The following is a 19,001-nucleotide window of genomic DNA, read 5'->3' as shown; positions in this document are numbered from 1 at the left end:
ATTGGGTATTTACAATTTTGTCTGAGAGTGTGTTAAATTTAATTGTTTTGATAGTAAAGACTCCCACTACCCAATTATCTACCCTTTCTTTTCAAAGTTAGAGGTTCTAGTTGTTTAGAAGGAGACCGTAAAAATAGATAATTGGGTACTCAAAATAATAAGGCTCTCTGTGGATCAAACATAGGGTTTTTTGTAGATACTTCTCAATAAGTGATATTGCTCTTGCAGCATTAGATCCCCTGGAATTGTAGAATTTTCTCATGGCAAGATTATTATTTTTGTCATTATTGTGCTTGATTCTTCACTATGTCTGGAAGAACACAAGTAAATCTTTCTAGGCAAGAGATAACTTCTCCCTCTCACCAATAGCCTTTCATTTTAGATGCTGAGAGAGTGAGAAAAAATAATTTTTCAAGTGCTAGAAGCTCACATTGTGCATCTGTGGGCAAAGGAGTTTCATTGAGCCCTGTGGAAAGAAGCTAGTGGAAGGAAGGGTGGGCATATCCAGGGGTCTGTGGAAAGCCGTAACCTAAGTTCCTCCACGATCCTGGCAATAATGTGGAAATGTTAGAGGTGAACAGGGAGCAGCACAGTGCTATCTCCTTGCACAGCCATCTCTGCACTGAATTTTGAAACTATGGTTATCTTTCCTGCCCAACAAGAATATTCATTTAAAATATCTGTAATACTCACTCACCAAAAAAGAAACTTTTTAAATCAGAGATTGTATTCGATAGTCATTTCTGGTCCTGTTTCCATAGCCTACAAAAACTGAGGTCTAGTTATATAAAATAGATTGGAAATTCCAGAGCATTGACCCTCAATTTCACTGCAACTTCTGACACAGTAATCACAAAATGAATGACTGCTTAGCTGGAGGTGTTGTCTACAATTCATGTAGGTGACAGCTGTCATGGTTTCTGCGAAATGTGAAACTTGGAGTTGGATGTGTTGTTGAAGCATAAGAAATATAGGTCTTTCAACTTACTTCTTGGGTAATCCAGTGCTGTAGTATAGTACTGGACTGTCAGACTCATGGTGTGGATCTGAGTTAGGCATTTTTGCCCCAGGATCTCTAGTTCATGCTTTTCCAAATGATTCTATTATCAAAGTGTTCTTGAAACAAGAGCTTCTCTTTCATTCTTTCTATCTTTCTTTCTTTGCAAGTCTAGACTGCCTTCCTATATTTAAAAGATAATACACTTAAACACTTTAAGGTGTTTGAAGAGTGAAGAATCAGGCACAGTCATGTAATTGTTTGACATAAGCCCAGTATTTATATGTTCCTTTTCTATTTGGGCTGAAAAAAAGTTCATCCAAGCCATGTAGTTGTCCACCAAGATCAAGCAAGAATGTAAATTCCCCATAAGCCTGTTTGATTAGAGTTTTTATGTGTGTAATAAACATAGATGTATCGTATCTTAGTTTGGGGACTAACATGCTGCATTTCGTTCTCATCCTAATGACATTTCATCTTCTCTACATTCAGCAGATGTTTTGTACATATAAACATAGCTAATTTATGCCTTTTCCTAACTTTATTCTTACCTAGCAAAAGAATCGCAAACCAGAACAGTTACAAAAGTTACCCTTGGTTCAGACACTAAAAGTATTAAAACACTCAGAGAGTCACACATTAAAACAACCCACGAAGTAAAAAGAGAATCTTCGAAGAAAACATCAGCTTTGTCCTTAAATTCATGCTGAAGACCACAAGGAACTGAGAAGAAGGGGAACCCAGCTGACTGACGCAATGTCACACGGACCATGGAGCAAGAGTCTTTCCCAGGAAGCTGCCCCACAGACCACTGTGCCTAAAAGCTCTGCTGGGTCCTTGTGTAATAAAAGGAATTTTGAGTCCAGGGGTCTTTGTTTCACTCCTTGATGTGTCATGGGACTTTAAAGTTTGAAGTTTAAGGTTTGAAAGGTGGTTCAAATCCAAGAGAGGATATGCTAGCAAAAATGTTTAATTCTTCAGGAAAAACTGAGAATAGCCCTCAACTAAAAATGACAAGCTAGAAAATGCATGTTTCTAATAAATGTGATTTCATCTCTTAGCAAGTGTTCAGTCAATAGGATGGTCAGTTTAAGAATAGATATTCCTTTATTTTTGTGGATTGCTTTTCTGAATGCATGCAAAGGCATGGGAATTATGGGACTAAAGGAAATTTAATGGAGAAGCTAAAATAAAAATGTTTTTAATCTCTCTGTCAACCTTGTCACGTATTTTATCAGCTTATTGATTTGTTTGGCATGGACCTTTTGGTGAATTTGGGGGATGCAGTTTTCTGGTTTTATAATAAATTATACAAATCGTATAAATCATGAATTGATGCAGAGAGGATATGCATTTAATCACTAAAATATCTTTGTTTTTCCCTTTTAGCCCCTGAATCAATGTTACATGAGAGGATTGAAGTGGAGATGAAAGGTATTGTTATAATGAATGTGATATTAAAGTAGAAATTCCGAAGGATTAATAGAATCCTTGAGTCGTCTTCTTACTCTTAGTATCATTGAGAAAAATGACATAGATGTACAAATATATCTCTTAGAGTATATATTACTATGTCGCATGCCTGGTTTAGTATGCTGGTGGTTACATGCATTTTACAGTAATTTTGTTGTATGGAAATTTTAAAGTATCAGCGGTATTCAACCTCATGTTTGCAGCCATTTTCAAATGTGTGAATTATAAAAAGTTATCATCTTAATGCATGAAATCATGAAATAGAAGTTTGTTTTCAAAATCACAGTGAATTCAGTTGAACAATAGGCAATAACCTATCATTCTCAGAATGCAACGTCATGAATGAATTATGATTGAAATGCTACTTTATTTAGGATGTGTGAAAACATTACATTCCCATTCTTGGTTTACACTTCATGCACATACATCATTTTAACATTGATATGTCTTACACTGGCTTGCAGATAGCTGTCTCATGTGATCCTTATTGCCTGCTTTTCTTTGCATAACATTGTGACTCTATGGCTGTATTAGTTCGAATAAACGCCTTCTCCTTTTTAGCTAATTATTTATGGTTATAGTTCTTGTATATATTTTTAAATAGTTAATTCTCAAAAATATAATAACTTAATCTACAATCAAAAGGATCAGAAAGGGCGTTTATTCCACTCTCTGCAAGTCAGGTAAGATCTTCCCTCTAAGCCATCAAAACAACAAGGTTTTCCTGCTCTCAAAACAAATATGCACAGGACTATGTTATTTTGAAATGCATTTTTGCTTGTTCAAGAAGAAATTTCAACAGTTTGAAGAAAAGACCAGACAACGAACGATTTTCGTGTCAGAATCTTTTAAACAGAGCATGGTGTTGCGTTTATTCGAACAAATATGGTGAGTGAATTTTTTTATGGATTTGTGAGAATCTGTAGCATGCACTTTATTTCATTTTTGATTTTGCAATTTATTTTCAACTTTTTCAAATACGACGGAAAAGAGTAAAATGCTTTATAATTTAATTTTTTTTCAGAGTTATTCACCGAGGGGGAAGCTGAACCTTCAGAAGGAGATACACGTGATGCTTTTTCAGATTCTGAAGACATAGACCATAGCTCCATGACTGCTAAAAGATATGCAAGTAGAAAATCATCGACAAGCTCCTGGCCTGAATATTTCAAGCCTTCTTTTACCCAAAAACTTGCATTTAAATATGTTTTAGAGGGTGAACCTGTTGTCTTTGCATGTAGATTAATTGCCTGTCCAACTCCAGAAATGACTTGGTTTCATAATAATCGACCTATCCCAACAGGTCTCCGTCGGGTTATAAAAACTGAGAGTGATTTACATCATCACTCCTCCAGCTTAGAGGTTAAAAGGGTCCAAGATAGAGATTCTGGAAGCTATAGATTATTAGCCATAAATAGTGAAGGGTCTGCTGAATCAACTGCTTCATTGCTGGTTATCCAGAAAGGGCAAGATGAGAAATATTTAGAGTTTCTGAAAAGAACAGAACAGACACATGGAAACATGGAGGCTTTAGCTGGAAGGAAAGAAGATAGGATAAAAGTTGACCTAAGGTTTACTGGCTCTCCCTTTAACAAAAGACAAGATGTGGAACAAAAGGGAATGAGGAGAACTATACACTTTAACACAGTAAGTCCTGGCAAAAAAACAGATTATATGTATGATGAAGAATATTTGGAAAATAAATCTGACATAAGAGGATGGCTCAATGTAGGTGAAAGTTTCCTGGATGAGGAGACTAAAATGAAGTTACAACGTTTACGGGAGGCTAGGAGGATGTTATTGGAGAAAAAGAGGTGTCTAGAGGTGTCGCCAGAAATAAGCCCAAACACTTTGAGAGGTGAAGTTAGTGATACAGATATTCTGTTCTCTAGAGAGGAAACAAAGAGCGGGGTTGTGTTGGACCTCGCTGAGAACAGGGATGAGATGGCTAATTTACCAGAAGGTGTCATCCATCTCCCATGCACCTTCCCCAATAAAATGGATCAACACAGGGAATCCATAGAACCTCCTACAAGCTTACAAACTGCTGTTGATGAAGAAATTCTCCAGACTGAAATTAGCCTGAGGCAAGAGGCATTTCTAGAAGAAAGTCTACAGAAAGAGTATTTATATGATAGGTCTCTAGTAAATGAAAACATCCAAGCACAGAGACAGTATGAAGAAATTGTGAGTAATACCGCAATTGAAGAGTCATCCAAATATGTCACTAATGTATATGAGAGTGAGGAAATATATGAGACTCCCGAGAATGTCTCTCAAGTCTCTATACCATATGCCAGCGAATCTTTTGATACACTTGTACATCTTAAAGAAAGTGAAGAAATAGATAGTGAAAGAATGAGACAGTGGGATTTGAGAGAATTACAACACTCTGCTTCCACAAAAATTGATGAATTCAAAAGGGAACAGGAGGAAAAAACAACCCGATTTTTTGAAAATCCTCTCCAAAAACGTCCACAACGTTGTCCACCTTTATTTCTACAAGAAATTGAATCTCAGGAAGTTTATGAAGGTGACTGTTGTAAATTTGTGTGTCATTTTCAAGGATATCCTCAACCCATAGTGACGTGGTATAACAATGATATACCAGTCCGACATAATCGAGGATTTATCACTCAGACGTCAGAAAACCATTCAACGTTAACTTTTTCTTCTGTTCATCCTCAAAATGAAGGGACTGTTACCTGTGTGCTGTTTAACCAATATGGAACAGTAAAAGCAACCAGTATGCTTAGAGTGAGAGCAAGAGAAAGGTATGATGTCCAACCACAGAAAGTCCCAGTATTCCAGGAATACACAGAGGAGGAGGAAGAGCTGGCTTTGGTGTTTGACCAAGCAGAAGGTGTCCATTCATCTTTGAGTTTAGAGAGCCAGGCAGATCTCCATGTGTTAAAAAGTCATGCACCAGGTCCTCCCTCTGCAGACACAGAATTGCTCTCCTTCCCTGTAGAAATTCAAATAACAGCAGCCACTCCAACCCCAGAACAGGATAAAGAGTCAAGAGAAATATTCCAGCTGGAACCTGAAGCCCCACCTCTAGATCAAGCAAGTCAGTCACCAAAACATAAATTTATATTCTCATCTGATATTACTAATGAGCCACCAAAAATGTTACAAGAAATGCCAAAGCATGCCAGGTGTAGAGAAGGGGATTCTGTGATTCTCGAATGCTTAGTATCTGGTGAGCCTCAGCCAATTGTAATGTGGTTCCAAAATGGTTCCCTTTTAATGCAGAACCAGAAGTTCCAGTTTGAAGAAGCTGGTTGTAGCTACAGATTATATATTCATGATGTTAATTCTCAAGATTCTGGGGAGTATAAATGTGTTGCTGAGAACAATTCAGGAACCATAGAGAGTGTTTTAGATCTAACCGTGGAACCTGTCACATACAGGGAATACAATCAATTCAAAAACATTGGTGGAGTTTATGCACCATATTCCAAAGATCAACAAGTACAAATTCAGGGAGAATCTGTGAGGGCACATTTTTATGATTATCCAGCTGGTACTTTTACTTCCCCATCAAATGTAAAAGAGTATTCTGTAAAAGGGTATTTTGAAAGCCTAGAGACAATTGAGCAGGTAGACCAGAAAGATCAGGTATATTGTACAACTCCTAGAGAAAAACCACCTAGATTTATGCAGGGTGCTTCTAGATCCATGAACACAAACAAGCCTCTCAGGGCTGAGCTCATACAATGTCAAGATGAAGAGGAAGAGGAACATGCAAGTGGAAAACCAAAGCTTCATCAAGCAGAGGGTACTGCTTATCCAAGTGTTGATGATTTCAGTGATGCTAATATTAGGAAAGAGTTAAGAAATGATTTTGAAAAACTTGGATCTGAATGGGAAACTGTGCAAGAACGTGCCCAAAGAGACTATTTATCAAATATCTACTCTGAGAGAATTTCTGACAAAGTACAAAATATGAAAGACTCATCTACCATTATGTATGAAGAACCCTTTGATGGAGAGAGATACTACCCAGGGAAAAAGGTGAAGCATAAAATAATCGCATTTGAAAAGTTACAACATGTAGAGAAAGGAGTTCTAGAAAAAAGGCCTACCAAGAAATCATTTGTTAATCCTCCCCAAAGGGAGTTGGAAGACATAGACATTTCATTAAAGCAAAGAGAATCAAGATTAAGTAATCTAAATGCAAATATGCATCAGGCAGAGAAAATGTCTTCAAACACTGAGACAGATTCAGCTAACGTTGTAATGAGTTTGAAGCTGCTTTCCTCTCAAACTCATAAGGAATTTGAAGTACAAGAAAGGGAATACCAGAAAGAAATAGGCTCTGTAGATCAATCTGCAGTTTCTGACAGTGTTGAACATGAAGCACCTATTACATTTGACCTAAAGCAGTTTCATTCACAAATAGAAAATGCAGGTGTAATATTCCAAGAATTAGACAGTGGTCAATCAGAAGAAGCTTATTTTAAAACCCAGCATCCTGCTTCAACAGCAGCTGATGCTGAGCACATTGTATTTGACCTAAAACAAATGTATTCTCATATAGGAGATCCAGCTAAGGAGTTCCAAGGGCAAGAAACTAGGCAACAGCAGGAAACATTCTATAAAGAACAGACTCCTAGCCCTGAGACATTACAAGCTGGTACCCAGAGTGCCTCTCAAAGTGTACAAAGTAACATATTTACCAATCAAGAAACTTATCCTGGTCAGGAGTTTTCAAATAGAACTCTGGAGAAAAGTCACAGTGATGCAAATGCCTCTCATTTAGAAAAAGAAATCCAACATGTACAGGATCAAAGTACAGCAATTTTAAAGACTGAGCATTCTTTTAAGTCCTTTACTGAAGCAATCTGTGGTGAATCATGTGCCCCATTTCCAACCCCATCTGCTGGGAGAGAAGAAACTGATGTTTCTGAGGACAACGGATCTCTAGAAAATGGAAGTAGAAGTTTCATCTCACAGCTGAGAAAAGCAGCAAGTGAGGAAAAACTTTTAGAGGTTGATGAGATGGAAGAAGACGGCATCAACCCAGACGCGGCCTCATACCAAAGGCAGGATGGTGGGACACAGGGGGATAGAGATGGAACTTACAAAGGTGATGCACAGGACGCAGATGCACTCCACAGACAGCTGTCTCTCAGTCAGTGCTTGCCATTCTTGATGACTGGAGAACAACCGAATCCAAATGAACCAACAAGTCAAAAAAACGATGCCTCGGGAGAAGAAAAAGGTGATGAAGAAGTTCAAGTTCAAGATGAAGCTTCTTCCTCCACTGTAGAAGGAGAAAAGGTAGAAACTTGTTTTTCAGAAAATCTTCCTAAACTGGATGAGGCACATGCAACAAAAGCCTTGGAGTCCGAGACCTCTCTGACACAATATTTACTTGCTGCTGGAAAATCTGAGGTTCCTGAAATGAAAGACATCAAACACAGAGCACAACTTGTCCAGAGGGAGTCCATCACTTCGATGGAGGTTGAAGAAGTGACTTTCAACACTGTGTATGAATACTACAACCAAAAACAGGAATCACTAGGTCGTCCATATTCTCCTGAATCTGATATTTCCATTGATGTGGGAAGCATAAGCAGTGAAGAAATCTCTGAGTTAGATCAATTTTATACCCCACCATCGTCTGTGGAACGTTTTGAATCTCCACAGTCTTCTGACTTATGTTTTAATCCTTCGGATACAACTAGACAACCAACTAAAAATTCAGAAAGTGACTCTGTTGAAAGATACTCCACACCTTTAGAGGAAGTTTCTGAAAGATACTCCACACCCCCAGGGGAGGCTCTAGAGAGGTACTCCACACCCCCAGGGGAGGCTCTAGAGAGGTACTCCACACCCCCAGGGGAGGCTCTAGAGAGGTACTCCACACCCCCAGGGGAGGCTCTAGAGAGGTACTCCACACCCCCAGGGGAGGCTCTAGAGAGGTACTCCACACCCCCAGGGGAGGCTCTAGAGAGGTATTCTACACCCCCAGGGGAGAGACTAGAGAGAGATTTTATTCCTACCAAAGGACCAAACCCCACTAGAAATTTTAAAATGTCCCCATCAAAAATAGAAAGGGAGGACAGTACACCAAACGAACATTTCCATACGCCCACAGAAGAAAGAAGCTCAGCTTACGAACTACTGCGTTCCGATTCCTTTGGCACACCCAATGAAGCCATTGAACCAAAAGACAATGAAATGCCTCCATCTTTTATTGAGCCTCTGACTAAAAGGAAGATATATGAAAACACAACACTAGGCTTCATTGTTGAAGTGGAGGGCCTTCCAGTTCCTGGTGTGAAATGGTATCGAAATAAATCGTTGCTAGAGCCAGATGAAAGAATCAAGATGGAAAGGGTGGGTAATGTATGCTCTTTGGAAATTTCTAACATTCAAAAGGGGGATGAGGGAGAGTACATGTGCCATGCTGTGAACATCATTGGAGAAGCGAAGAGCTTTGCAAAAGTGGACATAATACCCCAAGAAGAAAGGGCAGTGGCACTCCCACCTCCAGTAACACATCAGCATGTCATGGAGTTTGATTTGGAAAACACAACCTCATCGAGAACACCTTCTCCTCAAGAAATTGTCCTGGAAGTTGAATTAAGTGAAAAAGATGTCAGAGAATTTGAGAAGCAAGTGAAAATAGTCACCATACCTGAATTTACCGCAGATCATAAAAGCATGATTGTGAATCTAGATGTTCTTCCGTTGAATTTAGTGCCTCCAAATATGGATACAAGAGGGGAAGAAGACAGGGATTTAAAAATTGATTTAGAAGTATTTGACATGCCTCCACGTTTCATAACACCTATTTGTGATTTTAAAGTTCCAGAAAATTCAGCTGCTGTATTCAAATGTTCAGTTATAGGCATCCCTACACCCGAAGTTAAATGGTATAAAGAATATATGTGTATTGAGCCAGATAATGTGAAATATGTGATTAGTGAGGAGAAGGGAAGCCACACCCTTAAAATTCTGAATATCTGTCCCTCTGATAGTGCGACATACAGATGCAGAGCTGTGAATTGTGTAGGAGAGGCTATCTGTCGGGGCTTCCTCACCATGGGAGATTCTGAAATATTTGCTATGATAACACCAAAAAGTAAAGTGACTTTAAGCAGTTTAAAGGAAGAATTGGTCTTAAAGAGCAAATATGCAGACAGCTTTTTTGAATTTCAGGTGGTGGAGGGGCCTCCCAGGTTTATCAAAGGCATTTCTGACTGTCATGCACTATTAGGCACAGCAGCGTATTTCCAGTGTCTAGTCCGTGGCTCTCCAAGACCTACGGTTTACTGGTACAAAGATGGGAAACTGGTCCAAGGAACAAGATTTAGTGCTGAGGAAAGTGGCATAGGGTTCCACAACCTATTTATAACAAGTCTAGTAAAAAGTGATGCAGGTGAGTATAGGTGTGTAGCAACAAACAGTTCAGGCATGGCTGAGACTTATGCAGTCCTCACCCTAACCTAAAGAGAGATGGTTTAGCACCTCACTAATGATTAGAATTTGAGTGCTTCCACATTTTCCAAAGTATATGGGCCGAATAAACGTCCAAATTAGTCCACTCTGTTTGAATGCATTACACCGAAGACACCTAGGGAAGTATGGTCTCTATAGAAACCTCATCCTTGTAATCCATGTAAATATTCTCTTATCCAAACTGTGGAATCATCACTTGTGTCAATTATGCTGTGTATCATCAAGCAATTAAACATCTCCTTGGCTACCTAATCGTCTGGACCTCTGCTTTGCCCTAATTTCTCCTCCACAAATGTTTTAGTAAGGGGCATTCTTTTTTAGCAGGCCATGCCAGATGATCCTCCAGACAATTGGTAAGAGAAATTCCTTGGCTCACATTATAAGTCATTTTTGGAATCATAAATATTTGCATCCAAACTATGGATTTTTACCAGGAGTTGGACAAAAGGAGCAACAAAACCCAGCTTCACCCAGTCAGTAATTAACTCTATAATCTGTTGTACATTATAATCTTAGTATTATTAATTTTGTTTCTTTTTAAATTATTTTCATTATTAATATCCTCTTAAATGTTTACTTCTCATTGGGTTTGAAGGGACCAACTGTCTTTCTAAGGACAGGGTTCATCTAGATATTTGCAGAATATGCAAATAATGATCTTTCCATGTTTGGAAACATTTTCTCAACTTTTAAGACAGTGTCAAGTATAAAGTGCAGCATTAACTTAATATTGGCCTGGGTGCAACTAAGAAAATTACTATCTTGTATTTACATGTAGGTTTTAAACTATATTTCAATTTTGGAATCTTTAACATTAGCAAAAAAGAAGGTGGGGCATTTTAATAATTGAGACAATATGGTAATTTGTATTTCAGTGTATCTTCAATTAACATTAAAATCTTGTCATTTTATTGAACTTTATCTTTAAAACTAGAAATTAATAAGCATTCAAATTTTATTAAGATGTTTACATATATATTTCTAAAGCAAGTCTTTAATTTCATTTTGCAAAATTAAAATTATAATAAATTCACAAACTCCTAATATCTATGAGCCTAAATTTTCTCATATAAAATTTAATAAATACAAAGAAATCTAGTTTTCTTATCTAAAAATGGGTTAGACCAAAAGATGCCAGAGGTGATACATTCAACAATAAGATTTAGAATCATTCTAGTGATAATAGCTGTTAATATAATTTAGAATAAATTTTAGTTTCATAACAGACAAGAGAAATTATTATGGCAATAAAATTATGAATCTAACCTCCCCCCAATTCTTAAATAACTTACTGTTTTCTAGAGACTTTATTTATCACCTACATTATACGATATTTAAGTAACATAATTGTCTTAAACATACTGATTTGAATTTAAACATAAGTCCCTTAATTTAAATTTAACTTACAAAAGAATTCATGTATCCAATTGTGTTTATTGTGTTTCTTTAAACTATTAATTTTTTTATTCCCACAGTGGGACTTTCTTATAGTCATCCAAATTAAAAACAAGTGGAAGAATATGCAGAAAATAGGCAGAGATGTCAGATTTTCCCTATACTCCTGTTGTCCAGATTCCTAAAATTATTTGTTCTGAGTGTTCATAGCTCATCAGGAGATAGATACAGAACAGTTACTTCTGAGTTCTGAAATAAAACTAATTCTATAGTTTAGGAATTTAGGATTCTATTCTACTTTTAACCACATAATGTGTGTTCAGATTAATTGAAATTCAGAACGTAACAAACACGACAAGAACATTTTACCCAAACATCTGTAGCTTAGCAACAGTTTAGAACCTGTTTCTTGACAAAGAATACGAAGGAGGGAAGAAAGGAAGGAAAAGAAAGAAATATTTTAATGCCATATTGGCTTTTCAGGAAGAGCTGAAAAATATACTTTTTTCACATAAAAAAGAGGGCTTTATTTGATTTTGTTCATTAGAATTCTTTTAGTCTCAAATGCACTGAACTTGAGAATATGCAGAATAACGAAGACTAAAGAAAAATAAGCCTTGCCCTCACACTTGGCTTACTTATTAATTATTGTAGATAATTAAATGGGATTTTTTATTTTCTGACTCAATGACACATAACTTAAAAGCCTGAAATATTAATTTCTCTGATGCTGGAGAAAGAATTCTTTGTATGACACATAGTTGAATTAGATACAATTATTAGCTGCTATTGTTTCATGTTTTTTTAACTATACCTTCCATGTTTCAGAACATTTGCATTCCATTGACTATCTTTTTAATGGTTAATGCATTGTGTTTTGAAGTAAGAAAAAAATCTTTGAAAATATTTCAACATGTTAGGGTATTTTAATTATACTTACATTCATAATTCATTTTGGAAGTTCAAATGATAGGAAAGCTAACATAACTTATATAGATCAAATGTACACCTAAGAGGCCACTCACTCTTAGTATATGAAATTAGTCAATGTTGTATGGCTTACTGGATGCAATAATAGCTGAGTATGATTCTTCATGCTATAGGCAGGTTTTACCAGTGTATTTAAAGCCAACAGACATGAGTCCTGTCTTCTAATGCTATACGCTAGAACAGAAAGTAATTAGGGCATACGAGTGTTCCATGTGAGGCAAGTGAAGTGAACTAATGAAATAATAAAACTGCTTTTCAGTAAGGCAATACAACTTCTAGTAACAGGATTGTTCTACATACCTCACAGATTTAATGAAAAATTAAATTTCTTGTTATCAAATTACTGGTCCTTCATCCTGTCACCCATAGCACTGTTTAGAGAGTGTCTGTTATTCACTGTTTCCTGTTCAATCATGCTGTGTAGGTTTTCTTCACACAATAAACTATAATCAGATTTCTAAAATTGGACTCATTTTCTCTTATTTATGATTCTTCTATTTCCTTAATTAATATCTTGTTTACAAAAGCTTCATTGAAGGGATACGACAATTTACACAAACGAAAGAAGACCTGTGGCTGTCAACAGCCCTTCTTTTACAAACCCAAATTAAACATTTCCCATGACCCCTTATTTTTAATAGTGGCTTCATTTTAGAGAGAGTAACTAAAATGTAGATGGTTTCTTTGGAAATAATCGGCCTTTAACAATGAAGATCATTTTTCTTTTGTTTTTATTTGATTTGATTTATTGTGAGACTGGGGATTGAACCCATAACTTTATGCATGCTAGGGAAGCACTCATGACCTCACTGAGGTCACTGAACTGCATCCTCAGCCCCAAAGTTGGTTTTTTTTGTTGTTGTTGTTTTGTTTTGTTTTTTGTTGTTGTTGTTGTTGTTGTTGTTCTGGGGATTGAACTCAGGGGTGCTTCACCCCTGAGCCACATCCCTAGTCCTTTTTATTTTGCAACAGGGTCTTGATAACTTGCTTAGCACCTAGCTAAGTTGCTGAGACTGGCTTTGAATTTACAATCCTTCTGACTCAGACTCCCAAGCACCACCATGCCTAGCCCAAAGATCATTTTTAAACTGAAGAAGGTCCTACATATAATGAGCAATTCTGGATCTTTTTAGAAATTAATTTAAATAATCCTAGATTCTTTTGTTACAAAACTCTAGCAAGCACTTGTTCAAACTTTAGTACTAGATTTACATAACAAGGAAGACTCATAAAAACGACCTTCAAATTTATAAACTCGAGCAAAGAAGTGGATCACAACTTGCATGTGTATGGTAGCAATTATATAATCTTATATAATCTAAGAAAATTTAGAAGTGTGCTTTTATATATATTAATCTTAGAATACTCTAATGGCTACAGGAAAGAAAAAAAACAGAATGCCATAAATTGGCACTTAATTCTTTACAATTTTTTTTTGTTAAACAAAATTTTATAGTAAAATAATAATCACTTTTCTCCATACAGAGATTTCTAGTTTTCTGGCTGCCGAGGAAGGACTTCAATCCTATAGTTCTGAACTTCAGTTATCTCATTTAAAAGAAACACTTGAACTTTTGTCTGAACCTCCAGTTCATTCAACTAAATTTGATATCAAAAAGGAAGGCACTGTCCCAAGTTTCATTAAAGAAGTGTCAAATGTTGAAATAAGCATCGGGGATGTGGCTAAATTGTCCGTTACTGCTATTGGCATTCCCAAACCTAAAATTCAGTGGTTCTTTAATGGGGTGATGTTAACCCCTTCTGCTGACTACAAGTTTGTTTTTGATGGCAATGATCATAGCCTGATCATTCTGTTCACCAAATTTGAGGATGAGGGAGAATATACATGTGTGGCCAGTAATGAGAATGGAAAGGCAATATGTAGTGCATATCTAAAAATAAATTCCAAAGGAGAAGGACACAAAGAGACAGAAACAGAATCAGCAGTGGAGAAATCTCTGGAAATGCTTGAAGGTCCTTGTCCTCCTTTCTTCCTCAAGGAGTTAAAGCCAATTCACTGTGCTCCGGGGCTCCCTGCCATCTTTGATTACATGGTGCTGGGAGAGCCTGCCCCCACTGTTTTGTGGTTCAAAGAAAACAAGCAGCTTTGCACCAATGTTTATTATACCATCATTCACAATCCTGATGGCTCCGGGAAGTTCATTGTCAATGACCCTCAGAGAGAAGACAGTGGCCTCTACGTGTGTAAAGCAGAGAATGTATGGGGTGAGACCACCTGTGCTGCAGAGCTGCTTGTACTCCTCCAGGACACAGACATGGCTGATGCACCCTGCAAAGCAAAGTCTACACCAGAGGTGTCTGATGACTTTCCAGAGATGTCATTAAAAGACCCTGAAGTCAAGGCCTTCAGTTCAGAGCAGGAAATTGCAACCTTTGTAAAGGGCACCATTTTGAAAGCTGCTTTAATTGCAGAAGAAAAGGAGCAGCTTTCTTACGGGCATATTGTTAAAACCAGTGAACTAAGCAGTCAAGCTACTTTTGGAGCGCAGCAATTACAATCCACAGTCATGTTGGAGCAAGACATGCCCACTCCTGAAAGCACCAGGGAACTTCCTTCCATTGATGGGACTACTTGTATGCAGCCCATCAGGGAACCACCTCCTGATTTACAACTACAGATTGTCCAGTCCCAGAAAACCCTCCACAAAGAAGATACTCTGGTGTTTCAAGAGTCAGAAAAAATCATCCCAAGTGCCTTGTCCATAGAACAAATTAGTTCTTTAACATTTGAGCCTCTGGCAACCTTATTAGGTGAACCTGAAGGGAGTTATGCACAGTCTTCAACAGAATCTCCAGCACATACACATCCATCCTCTGTGGTCGAAGAAGTACTTTTATTAAAAGAAAAGGCAGTATCTGAAGTGGATGAAGAGCAAAGTATGACTCTACCAAAGCCAGAGGCACAAAATGCTCTCATTCTGAGTCAGAGTTTAGCTGAGGGACACATGGAAAGTTTTGAGGGTCCTGATGTGGTGATTTCTAAGGTGAACTATGAGCCCCTGGTTCCTTCAGAACACACATGCACAGAAGAAAGCAAAATCTTGATGGAAATTGCAGATCAACTAGAAAGTGCAGGGCAAGATATTGCAGTGAGCACTGAGGAAGGCAAGTCTGTTAGGTTCCCATTAGCACTTGAGGAGAAGCAGGTTCTGCTCAAAGAAGTGCATTCTGATGACACAGCAGTGCCCCTGAACCAAACCACTGAGTGTAAAACAGAGCCTGTGGCAATCAAGGTGGTGCAGGAGGTGCAGGGATGTGACATTCTTTCTAAGGAAAGCTTGCTTTCTGCTATTCCAGAAGAGCAGCGATTAGACCTGAAGACTCAAATCCGCAGGGCTTTGCAGGCTGCAGTAGCCATTGAGCAACCCAGTCTTTTCTCTGAGTGGTTAAGAAACATTGAAAAGGTAGAGGTCAAGGCTCTGCACTTCACCCAAGAACCCAAACGCATCATGTGTACCTACCTTATTACTTCAGCTAAGTCCCTAACAGAAGAATTAACCATCGCTATTGAAGGTATTGATCCTCAAACAGCCAACCTGAAAATCGAACTGAAGGACACTTTGTGCTCCATTATTTGTGAAGAGATAAACATCTTAATGGCTGAGGATCCTAGAATTCAGAAAGGAGCCATAACAGGTATGCAGGAAGATGTGGATTATTTTGCAGATTTGCAGAATGTTGAAGCAATCACTGAGGTCAAATCTGAATGCCTTGTGTCCACAGAAGAGGTCAGTTGTTTTAAGGTGGAGAGTCAGGTCAAAGATGTGGATGGCACCGCTGCCACTGAGGATGTGGCTTCAGCTGCCATCTCTGATGAAACTCAGGATGAGATTCCGAAACCTTCAGAGGAAAAAGAGAAAGCCACTAAAAGCCATACGGAGGAGGCTGGTATGGTGAAGATACAAGAAACCGAGGGCGGCTTACTTAAAGAGGACTGCCCTGTTGTACAGACACCCTTGAAGGACATCACTTCCGAGGAGGGTGAGGTCGTTTCCTTCATGGTATCCATAACAAATGCTAAAGAGGTGAATTGGTTTTTTGAGGGTAAACTGGTGCCTTCAGATAAAGAGTTCAAGTGTTTACAAGATCGGGATACATATACACTGGTAATTGACACAGTAAACGCAGAGGACCACCAAGGAGAGTACGTCTGTGAGGCCTCCAATGACAATGGAAAAACAGCAACATCAGCAAAACTCACTGTAGTGGAGAGAGGTTGGATTTTTAAGGATTAAATGGATCAAGCTCTAATACCCACTGAATTGTAATGATTGAGGTTTTGTCACTGAGTTTTCACTTATCAACCACTTCCAGGATGCAAGTTATTTAGAATAAGAATGAAATGGCCTACATAATCATGGTTATTAGCTATGTTTACTTGCTGCCTCATTGGGTAGCCTGCTATCATAACTACAATACTACTTATTTTTAAAACGAAACATTTTAAAATAAAACATTATAATAATAAATAATGTTTTATTTTAAAATGTTTCGTAATGCCAAGTAAATATGCTTTTTAGTTGATTTTTATATGGAAATACTTTAATAATATGTACAAAAAGCTATACATGAACATCTAGCCATTTCTGAAATCACCAATCGCATTCCTAAATTTGAAATAACCATGATTAGTTGTCCATTTGTGTTTAATGTTTCTATTTCTTTTCTGCTATTGTTTTTGCTTCATCACTTTGCTTAATAGATCATGTTTTCTCACATTATTTTCAATGTTCCTAGTAAGCATGGTTTATTTAAGGAGTATATCATGTTGTTATGCATGTAAGCCAATAGCAATCACATTTTAATATTTTTTTCACAAATCACCGCAAAGTAATGAATATGTTAGAGCTGCATATTGCCTCCTTTGCCTTCAATGATCTTTCTCATTTTCCAGTCACTTGTCTTAAACTGCTGCAATCCGTCTCACCAATTTCCACTGTTTTACTTCATTAACAGCAACAAAAGTTAGAAGAAAAAGAAAAATGGGGTGTGCCTGATAAGGAGGCCTGCTAATGGACTCTGCTTCCCTTTGCAGCTGCCCCGGTGATCAAGAGGAGAATCGAACCCTTGGAAGTCGCTTTAGGCCACTTAGCCAAATTCACCTGCGAGATCCAAAGTGCCCCCAATGTCCGGTTCCAGTGGTTCAAAGCTGGCAGAGAAATTTATGAAAGTGACAAGTGTTCTATTCGATCTTCAAATTACGTCTCCAGCCTGGAAATCCTGAGGACACAGGTCGTGGACTGTGGCGAGTACACCTGTAAGGCTTCCAACGAATATGGCAGTGTCAGCTGCACAGCCACGCTGACTGTGACAGGTAAATACCCAGCAAGTAACGTGGATGTTGTCACCTATGGTTGCTTTCTATACAGGTGCAGAAAGTGCTGCCAATGGGAACCGCCAGGAACAAGATGGTAACCTGGTAGGGCAGAGCCCATGTGGAACAAAAGTCATTATTTATGGTTATATTTCTAATCAGCAGCCAAAGGAAAAATAGCTTATTACTTGAGAACAATGTTAAGTCATCAAATGAGCATGGCTTAGTCCTTAATATAAAATATTCGAGGACAATTCAGTGCTACTCAAAAGTAAATGGTCTCAATGAATTTAATAGTCTGAAGTCAAATAACCAATTAATAGAATCACAAGCTGAAAAGAGCCAGTATATAAGACTAAAATCTTTAAAACCCAAATTTCAGATACACACCTAGTGCAAGACTCAAAACAAGGGTTCTCACCTCAGGCTTTACTCCTAATTTTATAATAAGGGCAACTTACACAAAAATTGTGCTCTCAATCTTCTAACTGACCCACCAGATGACTTTCAAAGTGTTAATTAACACACATCCAATATCTGAATTCCCTCAGTAGCCAAAGAAAAAACAAACCAGTGAATTGTTTTTCCTTCCTCCCTCTTTCTCTTTTACTTTCTTCCTTTCAAGAGAAAATTTAAGTGTGAGCTATGATATGAGGATGGGATAGCAGTGCCATCAAGTCATGCACTGACGATTGGAGGGGGAGACAGTCCCTGGGTCAATGGCAGCATCCAGGGGAAGGACAAATGTAGCACATTTCTTTGCCATGAAAAAGGCAGGGTTCTCTGAACTTCCTCTTCTTTGCAAACTTTTTACATATGAGAAAATTTCTGAGATTCTAAGATATCCAGTTCACGTCACATAGCCAGTGGTTTTCACTCTATGGCCCAAGTATCTCCATGCAACCAAGTAGATGGCATTATTCTTACTGACACTTTTGGATATTTCTTTACCTGAATTAGATCAATTCAGTAATGGAACTGAATCAAAGCCTCACAAAGTAAGAGGAAAGGACAAAGAGGAGGATTTTGTTTTTAATTAGAGAGTTTTCTAAAGGCTGGCTTCAAAATGCAGAGTGGAAATGGGAAAATACTGCTATTGGATATTTTAACAAGTTTAAAATGGCCTAGGGTATGTACTCAGGTGAAGCCATTTAAGAGTTTCCTGGCATCAAACATGAGGGTTAGAAAGACTTCACAAAACTGCCTCAATCTTCTTATAAGTTAATATCCCTACTCTTTTGAAAAGTTTGAGAACATTTTCTTTATCTTTATTACATAGTCTTCTAATTTGTAAAATAAAGGTATCAGCTGAATTGCCTTTCAAATAATTCAAACTCT

General features: G+C 37.8%; 1 protein-coding gene across 2 annotated transcripts in view; it reads left to right on the top strand.

Moving 5' to 3' along the window:
• Ttn (titin) overlaps positions 1-19,001 on the top strand; it is a 263,368-nt gene that overhangs the window by 47,657 nt on the left and 196,710 nt on the right. The window contains exons 44-46 of one of the 2 annotated variants that reach the window (XM_078017672.1): positions 2,387-2,436; positions 13,816-16,564; positions 17,385-17,663. In XM_078017672.1, coding sequence (XP_077873798.1) covers positions 2,387-2,436; positions 13,816-16,564; positions 17,385-17,663 — 3,078 coding nt within the window. Of the gene's footprint in view, positions 1-2,386; positions 2,437-3,494; positions 10,196-13,815; positions 16,565-17,384; positions 17,664-19,001 lie in introns of those variants that run through there. The other variant, XM_078017673.1, reaches the window with a different exon arrangement.

The sequence above is a fragment of the Ictidomys tridecemlineatus genome, chromosome 7, assembly GCF_052094955.1.
Source record: "Ictidomys tridecemlineatus isolate mIctTri1 chromosome 7, mIctTri1.hap1, whole genome shotgun sequence".
Classification (NCBI taxonomy): Eukaryota; Metazoa; Chordata; class Mammalia; order Rodentia; family Sciuridae; genus Ictidomys; species Ictidomys tridecemlineatus.
This window is presented reverse-complemented; position numbering and strand designations above follow the sequence as displayed.